This window comes from Ahaetulla prasina, chromosome 10 (assembly GCF_028640845.1).
Source record: "Ahaetulla prasina isolate Xishuangbanna chromosome 10, ASM2864084v1, whole genome shotgun sequence".
Lineage (NCBI taxonomy): Eukaryota > Metazoa > Chordata > Lepidosauria > Squamata > Colubridae > Ahaetulla > Ahaetulla prasina.
Genome location: NC_080548.1, coordinates 27,163,686 through 27,183,851, shown reverse-complemented (window position 1 = coordinate 27,183,851; position 20,166 = coordinate 27,163,686). Strand labels below are relative to the sequence as shown.

Sequence of the window (20,166 nt, the reverse complement as noted above, 5' to 3'; positions counted from 1 at the left end):
TTAACTGGATCTAATTGATGCCCAATATATCTTACTATTTATTTTTATACTACTGGGCAGCCAACCCAGTTCTGTCTGTTGGGTGCAGGTCAAGTGGATGGAAAAAATGAAGATTTTAACTCTTTCTTTCAAGGAAATAACTATGATACGTTCTTTTTTAACTAACCAAGGAAGACAGAAGAAAGACACACAACTGAAGAACCAAATGTGATAGTCACACACAATCTGAGAATGACTAACCGTAACCTCCCACACACAGCCCTATATATTATAGACAAATAACAGGCTTAGCAAGGTTGCGTAGTGTTTTCTTTTGTGCAAAAGAGTACTCGGTATCCGCTATCCCTCGCCTCCGTTCTTCTTTCCTTCCTCTTCTCCAATTCCCTTTTCTCCACTGTAGGTCTTGGTCAAACTCAGACAAAACATCGTTTTATGTAAGAAAATCTGTAGTTATTGAAAGACATTTCCTCAAAAAAAAAAAAAGAAAGAAAGAAAGAAAAACTTTGTTATTTTTCCCTCAGTTTAATCATTTCACTGAGTTGGGCTCTAAATGGGAGCAAGGCCAGGCCTCCAAAAGTAATCAATAGCTGAGGTGGCCATGAAGAAATTTGGGACCAGATTTTTATTTATATTTGCTAATCTTGGCTTGCTAAGCAAAAGCAAGCTTTAAGAAATCTGTTTTTGCCACCCAATAACTACTCTGTGTAGGGCTCAGTAGGGACACAGTGGCTCAGTGGCTAAGACACTGAGCTTGTTGATCAAAAGGTCAGCAGTTGAGCGGTTCGAATCCCTAGTGCTGCCTAACCGGGTGAGCTCCTGTTACTTGTCCCAGCTTCTGCCAACCTAGTAGTTCGAAAGCATGTGAAAAATGCAAGTAGAAAAATAGGGACCACCTTTGGTGGGAAGGTAACAGCGTTCCGTGCACCTTTGGCGTTGAGTCATGCCGGCCACATGACCACGGAGATGTCTTCGGACAGCGCTGGCTCTTCGGCTTTGAAACGGAGATGAGCACCGCCCCCTAGAGTCAGGAACCACTAGCACATATGTGCGAGGGGAATCTTTACCTTTAATAACTACTCTGTATTTGGTAAAATCTGACGTGCCCAGAAATCCCTTGAAGAATTACGGACCATTCTCTTTCTTTGAGCAACATTTCAGAAGGACCTCCTACCACCTAACTGTGGAGGGACAAGATGAATTTAAACCTGAAAGAAACTTGTAGGCCAGTCTTAGAATTGGTTAGAATTTGGCTCAGTGTTTTTAAGCCTTGACCGCTTGAAGAGGTGTGGACTTCAACTCCCAGGATTCCCCAGCCAGCCATGCTAGCTTCGGAATTCTGAGAACTGAAGTCCACACCTCTTCAAATGGTGATGGTTGAGAAACACTGTCCCAGCTCCTCAAAGATTGATGGTTTTAGAAGGTAGCACCCCATTCCCTTTGATCTCCACTAGGGGTCCTTCTAGAACATTGATGGACAGGAGCCCCCATCTTTTCTTTCAAACCTCACCAATTCCACCACAAGTTTACCCTCCTTCCTTCCTTGTTTTCTTGACCTGCGAGAACAAGAAATCTCAGGAAGGTCGGCAGTTCGGCGGTTCGAATCCCTAGTACAGGTCTCCTGCGTGAGCAGGGGGTTGGACTAGATGACTCCAAGGTCCCTTCCAACTCTCTTACTGTTATTCTCTCCTTATTTTGTCTTGTAGAAAGTTAGCACCCACCCCCTCTCTCCTAGAAGAATGAAATACTTTGAGAAGTATTTAAAAGGGCAGAATATTATATTTCCCCTAAAAGAGAAATAGAAATCTGAAAGGAAACAGAAACTCAGAACCACGGTCTTCCTGATGGGATATTTTGAACCAAGGCAGAATTCTGTAGAAGGATAGGATCAGCCCTCACTCAAGATCCAAACCAGGAAAAGCCATTAAGATGAAATAGGAATGGCTCAACACCCTTTCAGGACACAAGCCTCCTCATTACATCATCTCAGAGAGTCCAGGCTTCAACCAAACTTAATTCAGACAACTTAAAAAGTTAGCTATGATCCCTGCATAGCCCCATGGGAGTCTGACAACCAATAGAATACATTTCTTGCACAGGAACAGAAAGCTCAAGAGCAAGGCCCAAAAGAGGGTATATAAATAACTCTCTCTCTCTCTCTCTCTCTCTCAACTCCATGTGGTCAGCTACCCAGAATCACACATGCTTAGTGGTTCTGCTTCACCATTAAACCATCTTTCCAATCAGCCTCCATGTTTCCCGTGTCTTTCTCCCCACTTGGAACTGAACCCAGATGGACATTTCCCTCCAACAGTCTCATAGCATGAAAATGGCCAACAAAAAGAGCGATGAGCAATAAGAAGCAACACACACACACACACACACACACACACACACACACACAAAACACACACACTCACACCTCCCCCCTGCAAATCTCCTAGCAAAGTCACTTTGACCAGCCAAGTTCCAATCTCTTTATTTGTTAATATCTTTCCGAGCCCAGTTTTCCTTGAAATGTATTACTTTGGCAAGAGTCACCAATTAAAGCTATTTACAAACAGGAAGAAAATAAACTGAATGAATAATAACAGCACCAGATGTGTTTAAACTTTGCGGATTCGATTTGTTCCTGCTTGAGAGCAACAAGGGTGGATGGGTGGGATCTCTGCAGAGATTCGGGAGCTGGGTACATACAACGCACCCTTCACCCAAGTGAACGAAATACAATTTCTATGTTCACCGAACATGCTAGAGCCAAAGGAATAAATCGTATTATGTCCTAATCCGATGACCTGGTTTATTGTAACATGCTAAGGTAATGGCTGGAAAGACACAATATGCCGACTCACAAACAACCCTCATTTTAGTTTAGTCTAGAGCAGGGGTATCAAACTCAAGGCTCCAGGATGCATCTAACCCGCAAGGTGCTTATATTTGGCCCATGGGGCCACTCTGGAAACAGTGAAGGACCGGCCTGCAGGGCCTCTGCCAGTGAAAATGGGCTCCTGGGCTCCATTTCTGGCTGTGACAGTCTCGTGCAACCCTCTGCCAGTGCAAATGGAGCTCGGGAGGGCTGCATGCACCCCTCCTAAGCTCCGTTTGCGCTGACAGACGATTGCACGAGGCCGTCGCAGCTGGAAACGGAGCTCGGGAGCCTGTTTTCGCTGGCAAAGCACTCGGGCTGCCACAGGTGCCCCTGACATGAGTGACGTCAAGCAGGCCACACCCACTCTGACCACACCCACTCTGCCCCCCACCCCCAAGGTCAAACACAACCCTGATGCAGCCCTCAATGAAATCGACTTTGATACCCCTGGTCTAGAGCAGTGATGGGTTTCAAAAAAAATTACTACCAATTCTGTGAGCGTGGCTTGGTGGGTGTGGCATGGCTTGGTGGGCGTGGCTTGGTGGGCATGGCAGGGGAAGGATACTGTAAAATCTCCATTCCCACCCTACTCCAGGGGAAGGGTGCTGCAAAATTCCCATTTCCTCCCGATCAGCTGGGACTTAGGAGGCAGAGAATAGATGGGGGCAGGGCCAGTCAGAGGTAGTATTTGCTGGTTCTCTGAACTACTCAAAATTTCCGCTTCTCCAGAACTGGTCAGAACCTGCTGAAACCCACCTCTGGTCTAGAGTGTTGTATGAACTTAGCCAACACTTCAATCTTTGTCTGAATCTTTGATTTGGTGTTCTATTGCTTTGATCTCAGTTTAGAGGGCTGATGTTTGCTGGTTGGTTCCAGGCTCAATTCAGTAAGACAAGGCAAAAACCCCGAGACCCATCTCCCCTGCAAATGTTAAAAATAAACATTTCTCGTGTGTGCAAATTATGGAAAGTACTTAAAATACAAAATTGCCGTCCAATAGTTTTATTTCCTGTTTTACACGGTCTGCCTTGTGTGGGTTACAGTTTGATTCTTTTCATTCATTCACTGAAGTCAGGATAGGTTTCCTTGAAACACTAAAGGGCTACGTATGTTGGTTTTAGACTTTCATAGCTCTGCTCCAGCATTTCAGGATTAAAATCCAAATTTCAACGTGGCAACAGTCCACCTGACTCTACACTCTTCCTCGTGTAAGCTCTCAACCAAAACCTTGTCCACCATCTCAGACACATTTCGGCGTTCATGATTTCCAGAACACTTTGATAGGGTTAAGTCATTAGGGCCCACACAAAAAGCTGATTTCTTTGAGTTGGTCGGTTTCACGTCATTAAGTTACAGCTTAACTTCAGCTGCCTGCGCCTTCCTTCTGACCTCTGTCGAGTCAAAATTTATGCGAATCAAAACTCTGGAAATCTGATCGGCACAAAATTATATTGGAAGAGGAGGGCAGGAAAAGAACCCCATGCAAAAGGAATTTGACTTTGTTTTGGAAGAGTGAAACCAGGTTTTGCTGCCCATAAATATGAGATTAATCATGTACCAGAGCAGTGAATCTTAATTTCTAATGACTACCATGAAAATAAAGTACAGGTAGTTCTGGACCTAAGACCGCAGTTGGGACCAAATTTTTTTTTTACTACTAAAAAAAGGTCCCTTATGCCCAATTTTACAACCTTTTTTTTGCTGTGGTTGTTAAGTGAATCACTGCAGTTGTTAAGTGAGCCATGTAGTCATTAAGCAAATCTGGCTTCTCTCCTTGACTTTGCTTTTTCAGAAGCCACCTGAGACGGTCACAAATGGTGATCCCGTCAACCTGGAATGCTGCAGCTATTTTAAATATTTGCCTGTTGCCAAGCGCCCGACTTTTGACCGCATGACTTTTTGGATGCTGCGGCGGTCATAACTGCAAGGGACGGTTGAAGGTCGCTTGTTTCGGTGCCACCGTAAGCGAATGGTCGTAAGTCAAGGACTACCTGATATAGAGAAGGGCACCAAAGGAAAATTTATTTCCGATACTCAAACGTCATCAATCGGACCTTACGTCCAAAATGCCGGCTTCTTGGGAAGAGGCAGACAAAACAGAATTAACAGAATAGCAAACAGAGTTGGAAAGGGACCTTAGAGGACTTCTAGTCCAGCCTCCTGCTCAGAGCGGGAGAAACGGTACCAAATGAGGCAAAGCTGTACGCGATAAGCTTCGATCTAGCAAAGGGGGGGGGGAAGGGAAGAAGGTTGAATGTCATTTCACTCCTTTGAGTCCCCTTCACAGACACAAGCCAAGGAGCAGAAAAGCCGCCAGGACTGACCCCTGCAAGCCTGCTACACCTCCCTTCGGCCCACCAGCTTGTCTTTCTTCAACCTTCACAGAAGGGACCACTTTCCTATTTTGAACGACGTTGTTCTTTACATCCTCTTCATGACTGTGGTCGTGGCCGTGGTCGTGGTCATGACTGTGGTCCTTCTGAGGGCTGCCCACCGATGGGCTCACAGCAAGAGAACGGGTGAGCTTGCTAGAAGTGGAAGCTGCCGCTGTGGCTGCATTGGCCCGGACGGACGTCGAAGGGGTTGTGGCGGTTGCGTTCTTCTTAATCTCTTCAGCAGGCAGGAAGGCCAGCCTTGGGATGGAGGTGGAGAAGTGTGTTTTGTTGGAGAGATTAGTGTTGCAGAGGTTCCCTGAGCAACAGGAGCCTGAGAGGGTGATGGCCGGACTCCCTTTCCTGACCTTGGTACAGTCGCCATCTTGAACGCATCCTTTGATGGGTTTGGTCAGTGAAAAATTCCCTGGAAAAGATGAGAAGGAGAAACTTTAAGGCAGAGGTCCTCCTTCAAGGCTAACAGTTTTTGGTCCAAAGTATTATTTCCATCACAACTACCACCCTGGCTCTATTCCAAATAAAGTTCTCTTTGTGTTCAGCGCAGAGGGATTTTTTTTTTTTTTGGGAGTCGAGGTTAACAAAGCAATTCATTGTATTTAATCTCTGTTAAAAAGTCAGGAATGCCAACAGTTTGTCAAGTCATACACTCCCTTCCCAACAGTGGCTGCATCAATTTTGTAACTTTTTTTAAAAAAACAAAACAAAACAAGAAAGTTCAAGGGAAGGATGTCTATTTGGCAGAGGAATATAAATGCTGTGGGTTTTTTTTTAAAGTAGATTTTTTTTTTAAGCACACAAATAATTCTTAAAAGTTTGCCATTCTCCGAGCATGCCTGAATACTCTTTTTTAACCTCTGCTTCCTCTCCGTTTTTACTATATATTGGAGAACGTGATTTCCTACACAATTAGAAAATAATTTTTATTTCGGTTAGGCTGTGATGGTCTTCACTCAGAGGACACTGATCCCTTACTCATCCTCTTAGCTCCATTAATCCATCTCCTTTGCTCCTCCTTTCCTAGGATAGGAAGAAATCCGACATATTTAGAAGCCTACGGTCGCTGGAATCCCAAGACAGCCAAATTAGCCTATATATATATATATATATATATATATATATATATATGTATATGTATATGTATATATATATATATATATATATATATATATATATATATATATATATATATATATATATATATATATGTTTTCTGAGGTTTTCACGGGTGTTTGTATATAGGTCTTTGGTTGTTCGGGTTTTCTCCCGTGTAAAATTGGAAGTGTCTTGGCGACGTTTCGACGAAGTCTCATTCGTCATCTTCAGGCTTCAGCTTCGTGCTTCTGGGAGCAATGTGTGATCGCAGCTGTTTCTTCCTTTTAACTGCTAGTGGGGGTTTGAACTGATTGGGTGGGAGCTTGGCTGTGCTCTGATTGGATGGGGGGGGGGGTTTGTGCTCTGATTGGATGGGGGGGTGTCCTGTGTTGCTGGGGGCTTGTTTGTGCTCAGTTTAGTCTGTGTTGCAGGGGGATTTGAGCTGGTGAGCTGCATAGCTGTTGTTTGGCTTTGTGGTCGTGCTACATCTTCATAGTGGGTGTCAGTCTGCTGCATGTATGGATTGGAGGGGTTTGAAATGGCTAATGTTGCAGCTGCGGTCTGGCTTCTGGTCCTTGGTCGTGCTTCATGATCAGTGTGGGTTTGGGTCTGCTTTCTGGGTGGATGTGTGGTGGTGACATCCTGTGTGGACCTCGTGAGTGTGGGTCTGGTGTCATTCCTTGTGTTAGGGACTCGTTTGTCAATAAGGGCGGGTTTCCAAATGGCTGGTAGGCGGGAGGTGTCATCTCGTTTGTTCATGCTGTGTGGGCGTTTTTCTATCTCAATGGCTTCTCTGATTATTCTGTTGTTAAAGTGTTCAGTTTTGGCGATAGTTCTGGTCTTTTTAAAGTCAATATCGTGTCCTGTGACTTTAAAGTGTTGGACCAGGGAAGAAGTTGGTTCCTCTTTTTTGAATGAGTTCTTGTGTTCTTCAATGCGTGCACTTATTCTTCTGTTGGTTTGTCCAATGTATGTGGTGGGGCAGGCGGTGCATGGGATTTCATATACATATTCATATAGACCCAAACCCACACTGATCAGGAAGCACGACCAAGGACCAGAAGCCAGACCGCAGCTGCAACATTAGCCATTTCAAACCCCTCCAATCCATACATGCAGCAGACTGACACCCACTATGAAGATGTAGCACGACCACAAAGCCAAACAACAGCTATGCAGCTCACCAGCTCAAATCCCCCTGCAACACAGACTAAACTGAGCACAAACAAGCCCCCACCAACACAGGACACACCCCCATCCAATCAGAGCACAACCCCCCCCATCCAATCAGAGCACAGCCAAGCTCCCACCCAATCAGTTCAAATCCCCACTAGCAGTTAAAAGGAAGAAACAGCTGCGATCACACATTGCTCCCAGAAGCACGAAGCTGAAGCCTGAAGATGACGAATGAGACTTCACGAAACGCCGCCAAGACACTTCCAATTTTACACGGAAGAAAACCCGAACAACCAAAGACCTATATATATATATATATATATATATATATATATATATATATATATATATATATATATATATATATATATATATATATATAAAAAATAATGACCTTCAGAGGTCTCACCTGCTTTCATAGTGACGTTGCCATGGAAACAACCTCGGAAATTATCGTAACACTCGACAATGGCTGAATTGTCCATTGTGCAGTTGTCTCCATCACAGCTGTAGCATTCCACTCCGTTGGGAATCCGAGCACTCACGTTATCTGGACGTAGAACCATTTTTAAAAAAGGAGGGGAAAAAATTAGCATTATCAAGGATGAAAAAGATATGAACTTTAAATCGGTTGAATTCTAGAAGACGCACTAGAACTGGGTTGGGCCAGGCGTATTTATAATTTTTTTCTTAAACCAGATTAGCGCCAAGATTAGCCAAAAGAGGCTTTTGAAACAGGTCCTAAATTTAAACAGGCGGCCTCTTGTTAGGTATTGATTCAGCTGTTGCGCCTCACCTTTCCTTTCCCAGAAAGTGGGCTGTTGGGATTTATATAAAAGGGAAGGAGAAAGAAAACAAAACCATTAAAAGCATATTTGCACACTATGCAAAAAAAAAAGCTCTTAGCCTAAGAACACAAAGGAAGGGCTGAAGAGACATGCATAAGTGCACCTGCGTGCCTACCGTCCCTGTCCTAATATTCCTTTTTTAGAATAGAATAGAATAGAATAGAATAGAATAGAATAGAATAGAATAGAATAGAATAGAATAGAATTTTTATTGGCCAATTGTGATTGGACACACAAGGAATTTGTCTTGGTGCATATGCTCTCAGTGTACATAAAAGAAGATACGTTCATCAAGGTACAACATTTACAACACAAATGATGGTCAGTATATCAATATAAATCATAAGGATTGCCAGCAACAAAGTTACAGTCAAATAGTCATAAGTGGAAAGAGATTGGTGATGGGAACTATGAGAAGATTAATAGTAGTGCAGATTCAGTAAATAGTTTGACAGTGTTGAGGGAATTATTTGTTTAGCAGAGTGATGGCCTTCGGGAAAAACTGTTCTTGTTTTTTCTGTTGTTGTTCTGTTGTGCAGTGCTCTATAGCGTCATTTTGAGGGTAGGAATTGAAATAGTTTATGACCTGGATGTGAGGGATCTGTAAATATTTTCACGGCCCTCTTCTTGATTCGTGCAGTATACAGGTCCTCAATGAAAAGCAGGTTGGTAGCAATTATTTATTCTGCAGTTCTAATTTTACTTACTCTTTTCCTGTATCCAAATTATGTTTATACTTTTACCTTATATATCTTATCTTATCTTATATATGATTGACAAAATAAATAAATAAATCTTAGCCTTTTTGTTCTAGGCAAACTGGCTATTGTACGTTTTTACACAAAGCATTGCAATCATTGTTTGGGATGCCAAAAGACAAATATTCCCTGAAGATGAGCTCATTTCTATAGGAACACATCAATACAATTTTCTGTGGCTATCTAGATCTCTGTTTCCCAATTTTGGCAACTTTAAGATGCGTGGACTTCAACTCCCAGAATTCTCCAGCCAGCCTGGGGAATTCTGGGAATTGAAATCCGCACATCTTAAAGTTGCCAAGGTTGAGAAACAGAGATCTTTATTTTGCTACTCTTTTCCTTCCTGTATTTTTTCCTCACCGCACTTCCTGTTATTTCTATTATTGCTGTGTTGTTGTTGTGATTATTATCATCATTATGTTTTTATTCTACCCTTAAGGCAGCGAACATACCTAAGACTTCTGCCTTCTATTTTCCCACAGCAGCTCACGGACTTTTGCTGAGATAGACTGGCCCAAATTCACCCAGCTGGCTTTCATGCCTAAGGAATTTATTTTATTTACAATTTTATTTAATTTACAAGCTAGGGATAAATCATATGCGGAAAGTCCCAGTTTATTAAGGATGCTGGGAAAATATTCCAATATTCCACAGGGACATAGCAATAGATGAGGGGTGTCCAAACTTGGCAACTTTAAGACTTGTGGACTTCAACTCCCAGAATTTCTCAGCCAGCAACCTGAGAGGTTGCTGGCTGAGAAATTCTGGGAGTTGAAGTCCACAAGTCTTAAAGTTGCCAAGTTTGGACACCCCTACAATAGATAGATAAGACTAGCAATCTTCTAAAGAGAAGCATCGTTCTTATGTGGGCCGGAGTTTACCCATGGGTTGCAGCTGCAGTGCTTTGATGTCCAGTTTAACGTTGCACTGGCTCGTGTTGCATTGATGGAGCTGAGAGAAAGCCAAGATGCCGTGCACTTCCACCGCCTTGTCATTGGTTCCTGGCATGCCCAGCCCGCAACCCTTTTCGCCAACGGAGAACTTCCCGTGACCTGAAAGAACCAAGAGGTTACGGAGGAAGATAAGCTGGTTTAGAACAGGGCTCTCCAAAGATGGCGACCGTGTGGACTTTAAGACCTTGTGGACTTCAACTCCCAGGATTCCCCAGCCAGTCACAAAAAGCATTCACTGTCTGATGGGGGGGGGAGGTGAGGGAGTCTGGGTACCAGCAGTTTACAAGTTGACCATGGAATGTGTGCGAATGCCGCTTCTTCTCTCCACGTGTGGGGCCTTCCCTCCAGAATTTGTAGCTTCCCACCCTTCTATCCAATTCTACCCAAGTTAATTTCTTGGACTTTAATTCATGAGGAGGAAATGCCATCTGAAGAGCCATGAATGCACACGTTGGGAAATTTAGCGTGGAAGGAGGGCTGCAAAGAGTCTCCAATTTATTGGCTATCAGGTATGCTGAAAGGTACAGTAGTGGCCAAAATTGTGGAAACCTTTTGGAAAAAGTGTATTTTTGAGATTTGATGGCTAATAACACCACTTTTTCTTTGGAGTTTGAAGATCATCCTATTCCACTGATGGAATGGCCTGGGAATAGCACAGACCTTCACCCAATTGAAAATCTATGGAGCCGACTAAAGAAACTTGTTAGTCAGAAGCGACTCAGCAATAAAACAATAGAAGCAATCCTTCAATCTTGGTTTCACACAATAACAGCTGCAGAACTAAAAGACTTGGTTTACTCCATGGGAAGACATTGTAAGGCTGTAATTCATGCTAAAGGTTACCCAACTAAGCAGTGGTGGGATTCAAATAATTTAACAACCGGTTCTCTGCCCTAACGATTTCTTCCAGCAACCAGTTCACCAAACTGCTCAGAAAGTTAACAACTGGTTCTCCCGAAGTGGTACGAACTGGCTGAATCCCACCACTGCAACTAAGTATTAACTGACATGGTGATAATTTTTGTATATCTCGTTTTTTCTACGTGTTTCACTTTTCTTCTTTATACTGTAACTGCTATTCTAATAGCAAATCCTTCATAAAAGTTATTGCATTACATTCTTGATTAAATTATCTTTCCATTGATATTTAATTTTATGGTACTACTCCAGGGAAAAAAAAGTGGTGTTATTAGCTAGTTTTAGAAAATACACTTTTCCCAAAAGGTTTCCACAATTTTGGCCACTACTGTATCTTCAAAACGAAAGCAAAAATACAGGTAGTCTTCACCTTACAACAGTTCGTTTAGTAACCATTTAAAGTTACCACAGCACTGAAAAAAAGTGACTAATGACCATTTTTCACACTTATGATCGCTGCAGCATCCCCATGGTTGCCTGACCAAAATTTGGATGCTTGGAAACAGACTCATATTTATGACGGTTGCAGAGATCACGTGATTCCCTTTTGTGACCTTCGGACCAGCAAACTCAATGGGGAAGCCAGATTCACTTAACAACCATGTTGCTAACTTAACAGCTGCAGTGATTCACTTAACAACGGCGGCAAGAAAGGTTGTAAAATAGGGCAAAACTCACTTAACAACTGTCTTGCTTAACAATGGAAGTTTTGGGCTCAGTTTTGGGTCATAAACTCACTTAACAAATGTCTCGCTTAGCAAGAGAAATTTGGGGCTCAATTGTTGTCATATATCGAGGACTGCCAATATTTATTTTTATTAAATTTATATGACACCCATTCTCACCATTGGGTGGTTCTGCTGACTCAACTCTGGCAAGGGAAGAAAAGCTTCAGAGAAACCAAAAAAATCAAAGTTTTGCACTTGCAGAACTAAAGAAGGAATCCAAAACTCAACCCAGGCAAAACCCAGGCTTAGGGCCTGGGTACTTACGGGACCGCCTGCTGTTACCGCATGCCTCCCACCGACCCGTACGCTCTCACAGAGAGGGACTTCTCAGGGTGCCGTCCGCCAAGCAATGTCGGCTGGCGGCCCCCAGGGGTAGATCCTTCTCTGTGGGGGCTCCTACCCTCTGGAACGAGCTTCCCCCGGGCTTACGCCAAATACCTGACCTTCGGACCTTCCGCCGCGAATTAAAAACACACTTATTTATTCGTGCGGGGCTGGCTTAAATTTTATTGGTTTTACATTTGATTGGTTTTAAATTTTTTACTAGTAATTTTTAGTGGGTTTTAGTTTTCATGTTCCAAAGTTTTAGGCCAATTATGTAATAAGTTTTTTAATTCGTATTTTAATTGTATATTAACATTGTTTGTTTTACCTGGCTGTACACCGCCCTGAGTCCTTCGGGAGAAGGGCGGTATAAAAATTGAATTAATAATAATAATAATAATAATAATAATAATAATAATAATAATAATAATAATAATAATAATAATAATAACCCTATGGTGACACATCCCCCTTTGGGCTAGAAAAAGCATTTGTGGCTACTCACTCCATTCCACAGCAGCCACGGTTTCCACACAGACGTGGGCATTGCTTGGGCAGGTCAACTTTTTCATCTGCTGCTGACTGCAACCGCCATCACCCAAGTCTACACAGCTGTGGCACTCCAGAGCCAAGGCACCTATATAGGGCAGATGTCCAAAATGAGAAAAACCCAATTAAAAAGAGTGAATATATACTGATGTAGACCAGAAATGTCCAGCCTTGGCAATGTTAAGGCCTGTGGACTTCAACTCCCAGAATTCCACAGCCAGCCAGCCATGCTGACTGTGGAATTCTGGGAGTTGAAGTCCACAGACCTTAAAGTTGCCAAGGTTATTATAATAATATCAGAGTTGTAAGGGACCTTGGAGGTCTTCTAGTCCAACCCCCTGCCCAGGCAGGAAACCCTACACCATTTCAGACAAATGGCTATCCAACATTTTCTTAAAAATTTCCAATGTTGGAGCATTTACAACTTCTGCAGGCAAGTTGTTCCACTGATTAATTGTTCTAACTGTCAGGAAATTTCTGCTTAGTTCTAGGTTGCTTCTCTCCTTGATTAGTTTCCACCCATTGCTTCTTATTCTACCCTCAGGTGCTTTGGAGAATAGTTTGACTTCCTCTTCTTTGTTGCAGCCCCTGAGATATTGGAACACTGCTATCATGTCTCCCCTAGTCCTTCTTTTCATTAAACTAGGCATACCGAGTTCCTGCAACCGTTCTTCATATGTTTTAGCCTCCAGTCCCCTAATCATCTTCGTTGCTCTTCTCTGCACTCTTTCTAGAGTCTCAACATCCTAGAAAGAGAGCAGAGAAGAGCAACGAAGATGATGGTTGGACACCTCCGATGTAGACTTTCATGGGAAGCATCAGTGAAGCTGAGATGAACTGTGGGGTGAAGAACCACAGCCAATTTTCCTTTCGTTCTGATGGCTATTCTCCTCCTCAGCTTGTCACAACTTTATTAAAAGAGGGATATTTGCTTCCAGAATAGAATAGAATTCTTTTTTTATTGGCCAAGTGTGATTGGACACACAAGGAATTTGTCTTTGGTGCATAGGGTCTCAGTGTAAATAAAAAGAAAAGATACATCTGTCAAGAATCTTAAGGTACAACACTTAATGATAGTCATAGGGTACAAATAAGCAATCAAATCATACTAGGAAACAATCAATATAAATTGTAAGGATGCCAGCAACAAGGTTACAGTCATACAGTCATAAGTGGGAGGAGATGGATGATAGGAACGATGAGAAGATTAATAGTAGTGAAGACTTAGTGAATAGTTTGACAGTGTTGAGGGAATATTTGGGTGCTCCAACTACTGGAGGTTTTTAAGAAGCGATTGGGCAACCCTTTGTCTGAAATGGTGTAGGGTTTCCTGCTTGAGCAGGGGGTTGGATTAGAAGACCTTCAAGGTCCCTTCCAATTCTGTTATTCTGTTGTCATTAGGACTCCCAAATAGCTCCGACTCAGCTTGAAATGATAAGCAAGGAAAAGGCCATCTGACTGCAAGATCACAGCCGCGGTGTGGCTCAGGCTGTAAGAAGCCTGTTATTAAACACAGCTGCCTGCAATTACTGCAGGTTCAAGCCCCACCAGGTCCAAGGTTGACTCAGCCTTCCATCCTTTATAAGATAGGTAAAATGAGGACCCAGATTGTTGGGGGGGGCAATAAATTGACTTTGTAAATATACAAATAGAATGAGACTATTGCCTTATACACTGTAAGCCGCCCTGAGTCTTCGGAGAAGGGCGGGATATAAATGTAAACAAAACAAACAAACAAACAAATTAAGCATCTAAAGGAAGCAAGAAATGCTTTTGGTGACCGATGGATCTGGTCGTAGGCTAATCACACTGCAAAAGTGGAATTACTCCTAAAGAAAACCCAAGACTCCATTTGAGTATGTCTAGTTTAATGAAAAGAAGGACTAGGGGAGACATGATAGCAGTGTTCCAATATCTCAGGGGCTGCCACAAAGAAGAGGGAGTCAAGCTCTTCTCCAAAGCACCTGAAGGCAGGACAAGAAGCAATGGGTGGAAACTAGTCAAGGAGAGAAGCAACCTAGAACTAAGAAGAAATTTCCTGACTGTTAGAACAATTAATCAGTGGAACAACTTGCCTCCAGAAGTTGTAAATGCTCCAACACTGGAAGTTTTTAAGAAGAGGTTGGATAACCATTTGTCTGAAGTGGTGTAGGGTTTCCTGCCTGGGCAGGGGGTTGGACTAGAAGACCTCCAAGGTCCCTTCCAACTCTGTTATTCTATTCTATTTCTTTCACTGCCTAATTTGCACAATGAATTTGAATGCTGCCAGGCCCTGATGTTAGCATCTAACATACATTTTGGACATTAGTAATTTGAGAGTAGATGTTTGACCCATAAAGGACTCTCCCTGTGTTTTCTTTTTCTCTTCCTGGGCATCTCCCCAATCCAACCTGGAAAACAGTAATCTATTTCTCCCCTCCACTTGAGGGCTCATCTTGTTTTGAATGTTTTTGGCTCTTCTTCCCAGGCATCTCCACCTGCATCTCCTACTTCTTGGCGTTAACCTGCAGATCTCTGCTTTTTCATTATAGCCGCTTCCGCCCTGTTTTTCTCCCGCATAACCTTCTCAGCTCTTTTATTCTCCACTCCTGTTCATCCATGGCGGGTGATTTCACTAATCCTGATGACCCTGCCCAAGGTGAATCTCATACAAATGCTTCCACCTGTGGAACACAGCACTGTGTGTGTCCAACTGCACTCCCAGTTCACTTGTTGTTGCTGTGTTGGAAGAAATATCCATCTGGTTCAATTCCAAGCTGAGAGAAAGGCAAAATGGAGGCTGGAGACAAAATGGAGGCTGGAGGCTGATTCGAAAGAGGGTCCATTTGTTGATGAAGGAGAACCACATGTTTGTAGTTCTGGTGCAGCTGACCACATGGAGTTGAGAGTGGGAGAGTGGTATTTATACCTTCACTTGGGCTTTTGCACTTGAGCTTCCTGTTCCTGTGCAAGAACATATATTCTATTGCAGGGGTGTCCAAACTTGGTCCCTTTAAGACTTTTGGACTTCAACTCCCAGAGTTCCTCAGCCAGCTTTGCTGGCTGAGGGACTCTGGGAGTTGAAGTCCAAAAGTCTTAAAAGGACCAAGTTTGGACACCCCTGTTCTATTGGCTGTTGTCAGACTCCCATGGGGCCATGTACAAATCCTAGGAGTTTGTCTGAGCTAGGTTTGGTTGAAGTTCGAACTGCTGGGGGCGGTGCAACTGAGATGATGCAATGAGGGGCTTTGGGCAATTCCTATTGTGGCTGAGGGCTAATCTTACCTTTGTTGGATCTTGGACGAGGGTATTTGCTTATGACTAGATCTAGCTATCTCTTTATCTCTTAAGTGATGACATCTGCTATGGCTATTAAAGAAGGTGGGGGCTGCTTCCACTTGAACTGGCTGAATTTCACCTCTGGTGAGAACAATCAACCAGTGGAATGGCTTGCCTTCAAAAGTTGTGGGATTTCCATCACTGGAGGTTTCCAAAGCACAATTGGACAACCATTTGTCCAGAATTGTAGAGGGTTTCCTACCTGAGCAGGGGGTTGGACTAGAAGACCTCCAAGGTCCCTTCCAACTCTTGTTATTTCTGTTATTCTGCTTAACCTCTTCGTCCTCTTCTTTACTCATGTGATATTTGTCTGCCCAAATGCAAACAAACAAATGAGCTAATAAGAGGAGGAAATCCTATCATTTGGAAGAAGCGATCCATCAAACTGCCTCTCTCCTTGAAAGACCTGTTAGGATACCTGGAGGCTGAGGGGCAGGGTGCAGCCAGCGCTCTTGCAAATGAGGAAACAGGTCACCCACAAGCTTCCCACAGCTGCAGCAGTTCAAAGAACGACCAGGTTTTCTGCGGTTTTCAATAAGCCACAAACATAGCCGGAAATAATTGGAGCCTAGCCATCAAACCAAAAACTGTGCCGTGAGATCACCCAGGTGGAAAACTCATTCTGGAACGGTTGCTAAGGTCTGCCTTTTGGAAGTCTGAACGTGGATGCATCTCATCAGAAGTAGCTCTGGACAGGAAGCCGAATTAGATGACTCTAAAATCTCTTATTATTGAAATGATTTCCCCAGGTGTGCTTTAAGATGGGTTATTGCGTAACTTTCTCCAGTCTGGAATTTCTGTTTCATGATGCATAATGACGATTCCTTGCTGACAAAGCTACCCTATGAACTCCATGTTGTGGAACCCTAAAAAAACCGTCCAGCCCCAGAAAACAAAGTGTTGAGAAGGAGGCAGGGGTGGTATTAACTTAACTTTCCCTTTCAGTTCGCAAATGTGAGTATGCGCGCATGTGCATGGCCTTCTGCGCAAGCGCTTTGGCCACAGGCGTGCCTCCCGCGCATGCACATGGCCTCAAAAACGTGCCTAAATAGGACGGCATAGTGCCGGGGCGGGTGGCTGGGCCCACCCGTGATTCTTGCTACCAGTTTGCCCGAACCGGTCCGAACCGGGTTTGATAGGGTCAGACATCCTATGGAAGAGAGTTCCTGTCTGAGGCAGGTACGAGTTTGACTGCACAATCTTCTATTCGGCACTCATATTTTCTTGTTTTGAAGTTACCTTAATTTTATTTCTAACCCGCTCTTTCGAGTTCTTCAGAAACAATGGTTAAACGTCCTAAAATAAGATTTTCCCCCCCCATCCCTATCTCCCATTTTGTAAAATAATTGTATAGGCCTGTACGTGCAAGAGGCGTACGCTGAACAGCTATAGGTTTGGCCATGTCGGCTGTGGTCATCAGGCTTTTAAAGCAGAGGTCTCCAAGCTTGGTCCCTTTAAGACTTGTGGACTTCAACTCCCAGAGTTCCTCAGCCAGCTTTGCTGGCTGAGGGACTCTGGGAGTTGAAGTCCACAAGTCTTAAAGGGACCAAGCTTGGAGACCCCTGTTCTAAAGAGGCCTACTGGAAAAGAGGCACAAAAAATAAAACAAAACCCTAAACCATGGTTTGTTTTGTTCTTTGCATTATGATTATCTTTCATTTTGGCTTTGGGGATTGATTGTGAAACAAAAGATGGGCTTGACTGTCAAAAAACAACAACCCATAATTTTTCCTCAGATGGTAAGGCATTGCCTGTTGATCTGAGACTGCCAACCTTGGCTTTTGTTAGAAGCCACAATGACGTCATGTAGGTCAATTCTACAAATTATGTCAACTCCAAAATTCTTGTCATTTGTACAATGACCTCATGACATTTGTGATGTCATTCCCCCTCTTGCCCTTGAGGAAATGGCTGGTTCTATCAGCTCTTTATGAGGTGAGGAGAATGGAGGCCAAGGTCCTGTTTCCCCAGATCTTCAGGGAGGTTCTGTGGTAAAATCCTCTTCAGCCTCATAGGCTCAATGGGTGACCATTTTCTGATGTGTCTACCTACATAAATGATCATTTGTTCAGTGAGATTCACGGTTGCCATAGTCTCTCAGTCTTCCCTTTCTGATTTTCCCAAGTTGTATTGGGAAGAGACCAAAACCAGGTTGTCATATTGTGTCCTCAGTCAAATAGAGTGGGGGGTGGGGGGGGTTTCCCAATCTCAACAGCTTTAAGATGCGTGGACTTCAACTCCCAGTATCTCCCAAGCAGAATGGCTGGCTGGGGAATTCTGGGAGTTGAAGTCCACACGTCTTAAAACTGCTGAGGTTGAGAAACTCTGAAATAAGAGTTACAGCTGTTCTTTTACATCCTCCCTTTAAACCATTTAGACAAGTACACAATGGAACTGCCATAGCCTATTGCCCAAAGAATGCTGAGAAGTACACGAAGTGAATAAATGAAGCCATGCCATACGCCATGCAACAAAATTCATCACTGAGTTGAATAATACAACTGCCCTCACAATTTATCATAACCTGGCTTTTTCAGGTTCACATCTCAGCTCACAAGTAGACAACGGCCTCTATTATTTCATGATAGGAAAGAAAAAAGACAGAAAGAAAAAAGAAAGAAAACTTCATTTTGAAGGAAAGTTGTGAATCAATTACTTGGAAAACTAATATCTATTCTAACCCTTTGAAAAGCTAAAAGAATGCCTTGCATCCTTCAATCAATTGATAGGAATGCAGATGATATAGATGGTACATAGATGATAGATAGATAGATAGATAGATAGATAGATAGATAGATAGATAGATAGATAGATAGATAGATGGATGGATGACAGGTAGGTAGGTGATAGGTAGATGATTGATAGCTAGCTAGCTAGATGATAGCTAGATGATAGCTAGACAGGTGATAAATAGCTAGATGATAGCTAGACAGGTGATAGCTAGCTAGATGATAGCTAGCTAGCTAGATAGCCAGAGAGAGAGAGAGAGAGAGAGAGAGAGAGAGAGAGAGAGAGAGAGAGATGATAGATAGATAGATAGATAGATGACAGGTAGATAGGTAGGTGATAAGTAGATGATTGACAGCTAGTTAGCTAGCTAGCTAGATGATAGCTAGATGATAGCTAGACAGGTGATAGATAGCTAGATGATAGATAGATAGATAGATAGATAGATAGATAGATAGATAGATAGATAGATAGATAGAGACAGTCAGACAGACAGACATTTGCCACAAGAACTATTTTGGAGAAATGACATACAGTAATCTAAGATTATTTATTTATTTATTCAATTTATATGGCTACCCATTCAAGCAAATAACTCTGGGTGGTGGCGAACAATCAGGCCATTAATTAAAACCAATTAAAAAAACCAGTACAATAAAGTAAATATATACTGCAGCGGACACCCATTTGCAACCGCATGGCCTAAAAAATATTGCTTTGATCTTCAGAGCAACCGTTTTGGCACCTCCGCACATGTATGCCAAGCAAAGTTCCTTATTTAAACCTGGTATGGTTAACGCCCTGGAGAAATCTTTCATTTAAGGATTTGTTTAGCTTCTGTCCTAGAATTTAGATTTATTGCAAATAGATGTAGCAATTAGGCCGAAACGGGTAAGGATGGGCTTTAATTTATATCCCTGATGCCTTCCTTATGTCAGAATTTCAATCGCTAGGTAGATACACAGAGTACCATTCCTGAGAGCTGAACCAAAATAGCTCAGAGGTTCACACTTGAACTTCTCATCCAAGCCTTTTCCAGATGCCACTCCTTGCCTTCCAAACATTCCTGGTTCCATCATGGCTTATCCTAAAGCTGTAACACTTACCATGCCATTTTCCATCTCCTTACCTTTCATGAAAAACATCAAGGCCACCAGAAGGGCAGACCACCTTATCTGGAGCTGGAGGTAGGTGCCCATCATTACGTTGTCTAAGTCCCAACGTTGCCTCGGTTCCTTTTTGCTTTCCCCTTGCCGGTCTTGAGTACGTTCTGCTTGTGTCAAGTCCTTAAAAAGTTCAAGTTTAAACATTAAATATAAGTTGATGACTCGGGCAGGGCGTTCTTTCTCATCCCTCAGCCACGCCTCCTTAGACTTGGCTGTTCAGCGGCTTCTTGCTCGCCTGGAGGGCTTTCTTCCATACATCCCATCCCACTCTCTTACCTATCACTTCCTTTTCCCAGCACTTGGAGGACACTTACTGGGGTGACGCCCCTATCAGGAACTAGAACAGCCAG

At 43.1% G+C, this 20,166-nt stretch overlaps 1 protein-coding gene across 1 annotated transcript; it reads right to left on the bottom strand.

The window, feature by feature from the left end:
- Positions 1 to 2,459: 2,459 nt before the first annotated feature.
- Positions 2,460 to 19,952, bottom strand: LOC131204155 (ly6/PLAUR domain-containing protein 3-like). Its single transcript, XM_058195053.1, has 5 exons — positions 19,780 to 19,952; positions 12,562 to 12,693; positions 10,015 to 10,185; positions 7,937 to 8,077; positions 2,460 to 5,665 (listed from the first exon to the last, which is right to left on the bottom strand). The coding sequence occupies exons 1-5, from the start codon at positions 19,850 to 19,852 to the stop codon at positions 5,148 to 5,150; spliced, it is 1,035 nt and encodes a 344-aa protein (XP_058051036.1). The 5' UTR covers positions 19,853 to 19,952; the 3' UTR covers positions 2,460 to 5,147.
- Positions 19,953 to 20,166: the final 214 nt, after the last annotated feature.

What these genes read in the sequence shown, in the direction of transcription:
- LOC131204155 (XM_058195053.1), bottom strand. Translation starts at nt 19,852, where the DNA reads ATGATGGGCACCTACCTCCAGCTCCAGATAAGGTGGTCTGCCCTTCTG. An exon ending in CGTGGCTGCTGTGGAATGGA is followed by an intron (nt 10,186 to 12,561) that starts GTGAGTAGCCAC and finishes TGGTTCTTTCAG; the next exon opens with GTCACGGGAAGTTCTCCGTT. An exon ending in ACTGCAGCTGCAACCCATGG is followed by an intron (nt 8,078 to 10,014) that starts GTAAACTCCGGC and finishes TTCTACGTCCAG; the next exon opens with ATAACGTGAGTGCTCGGATT.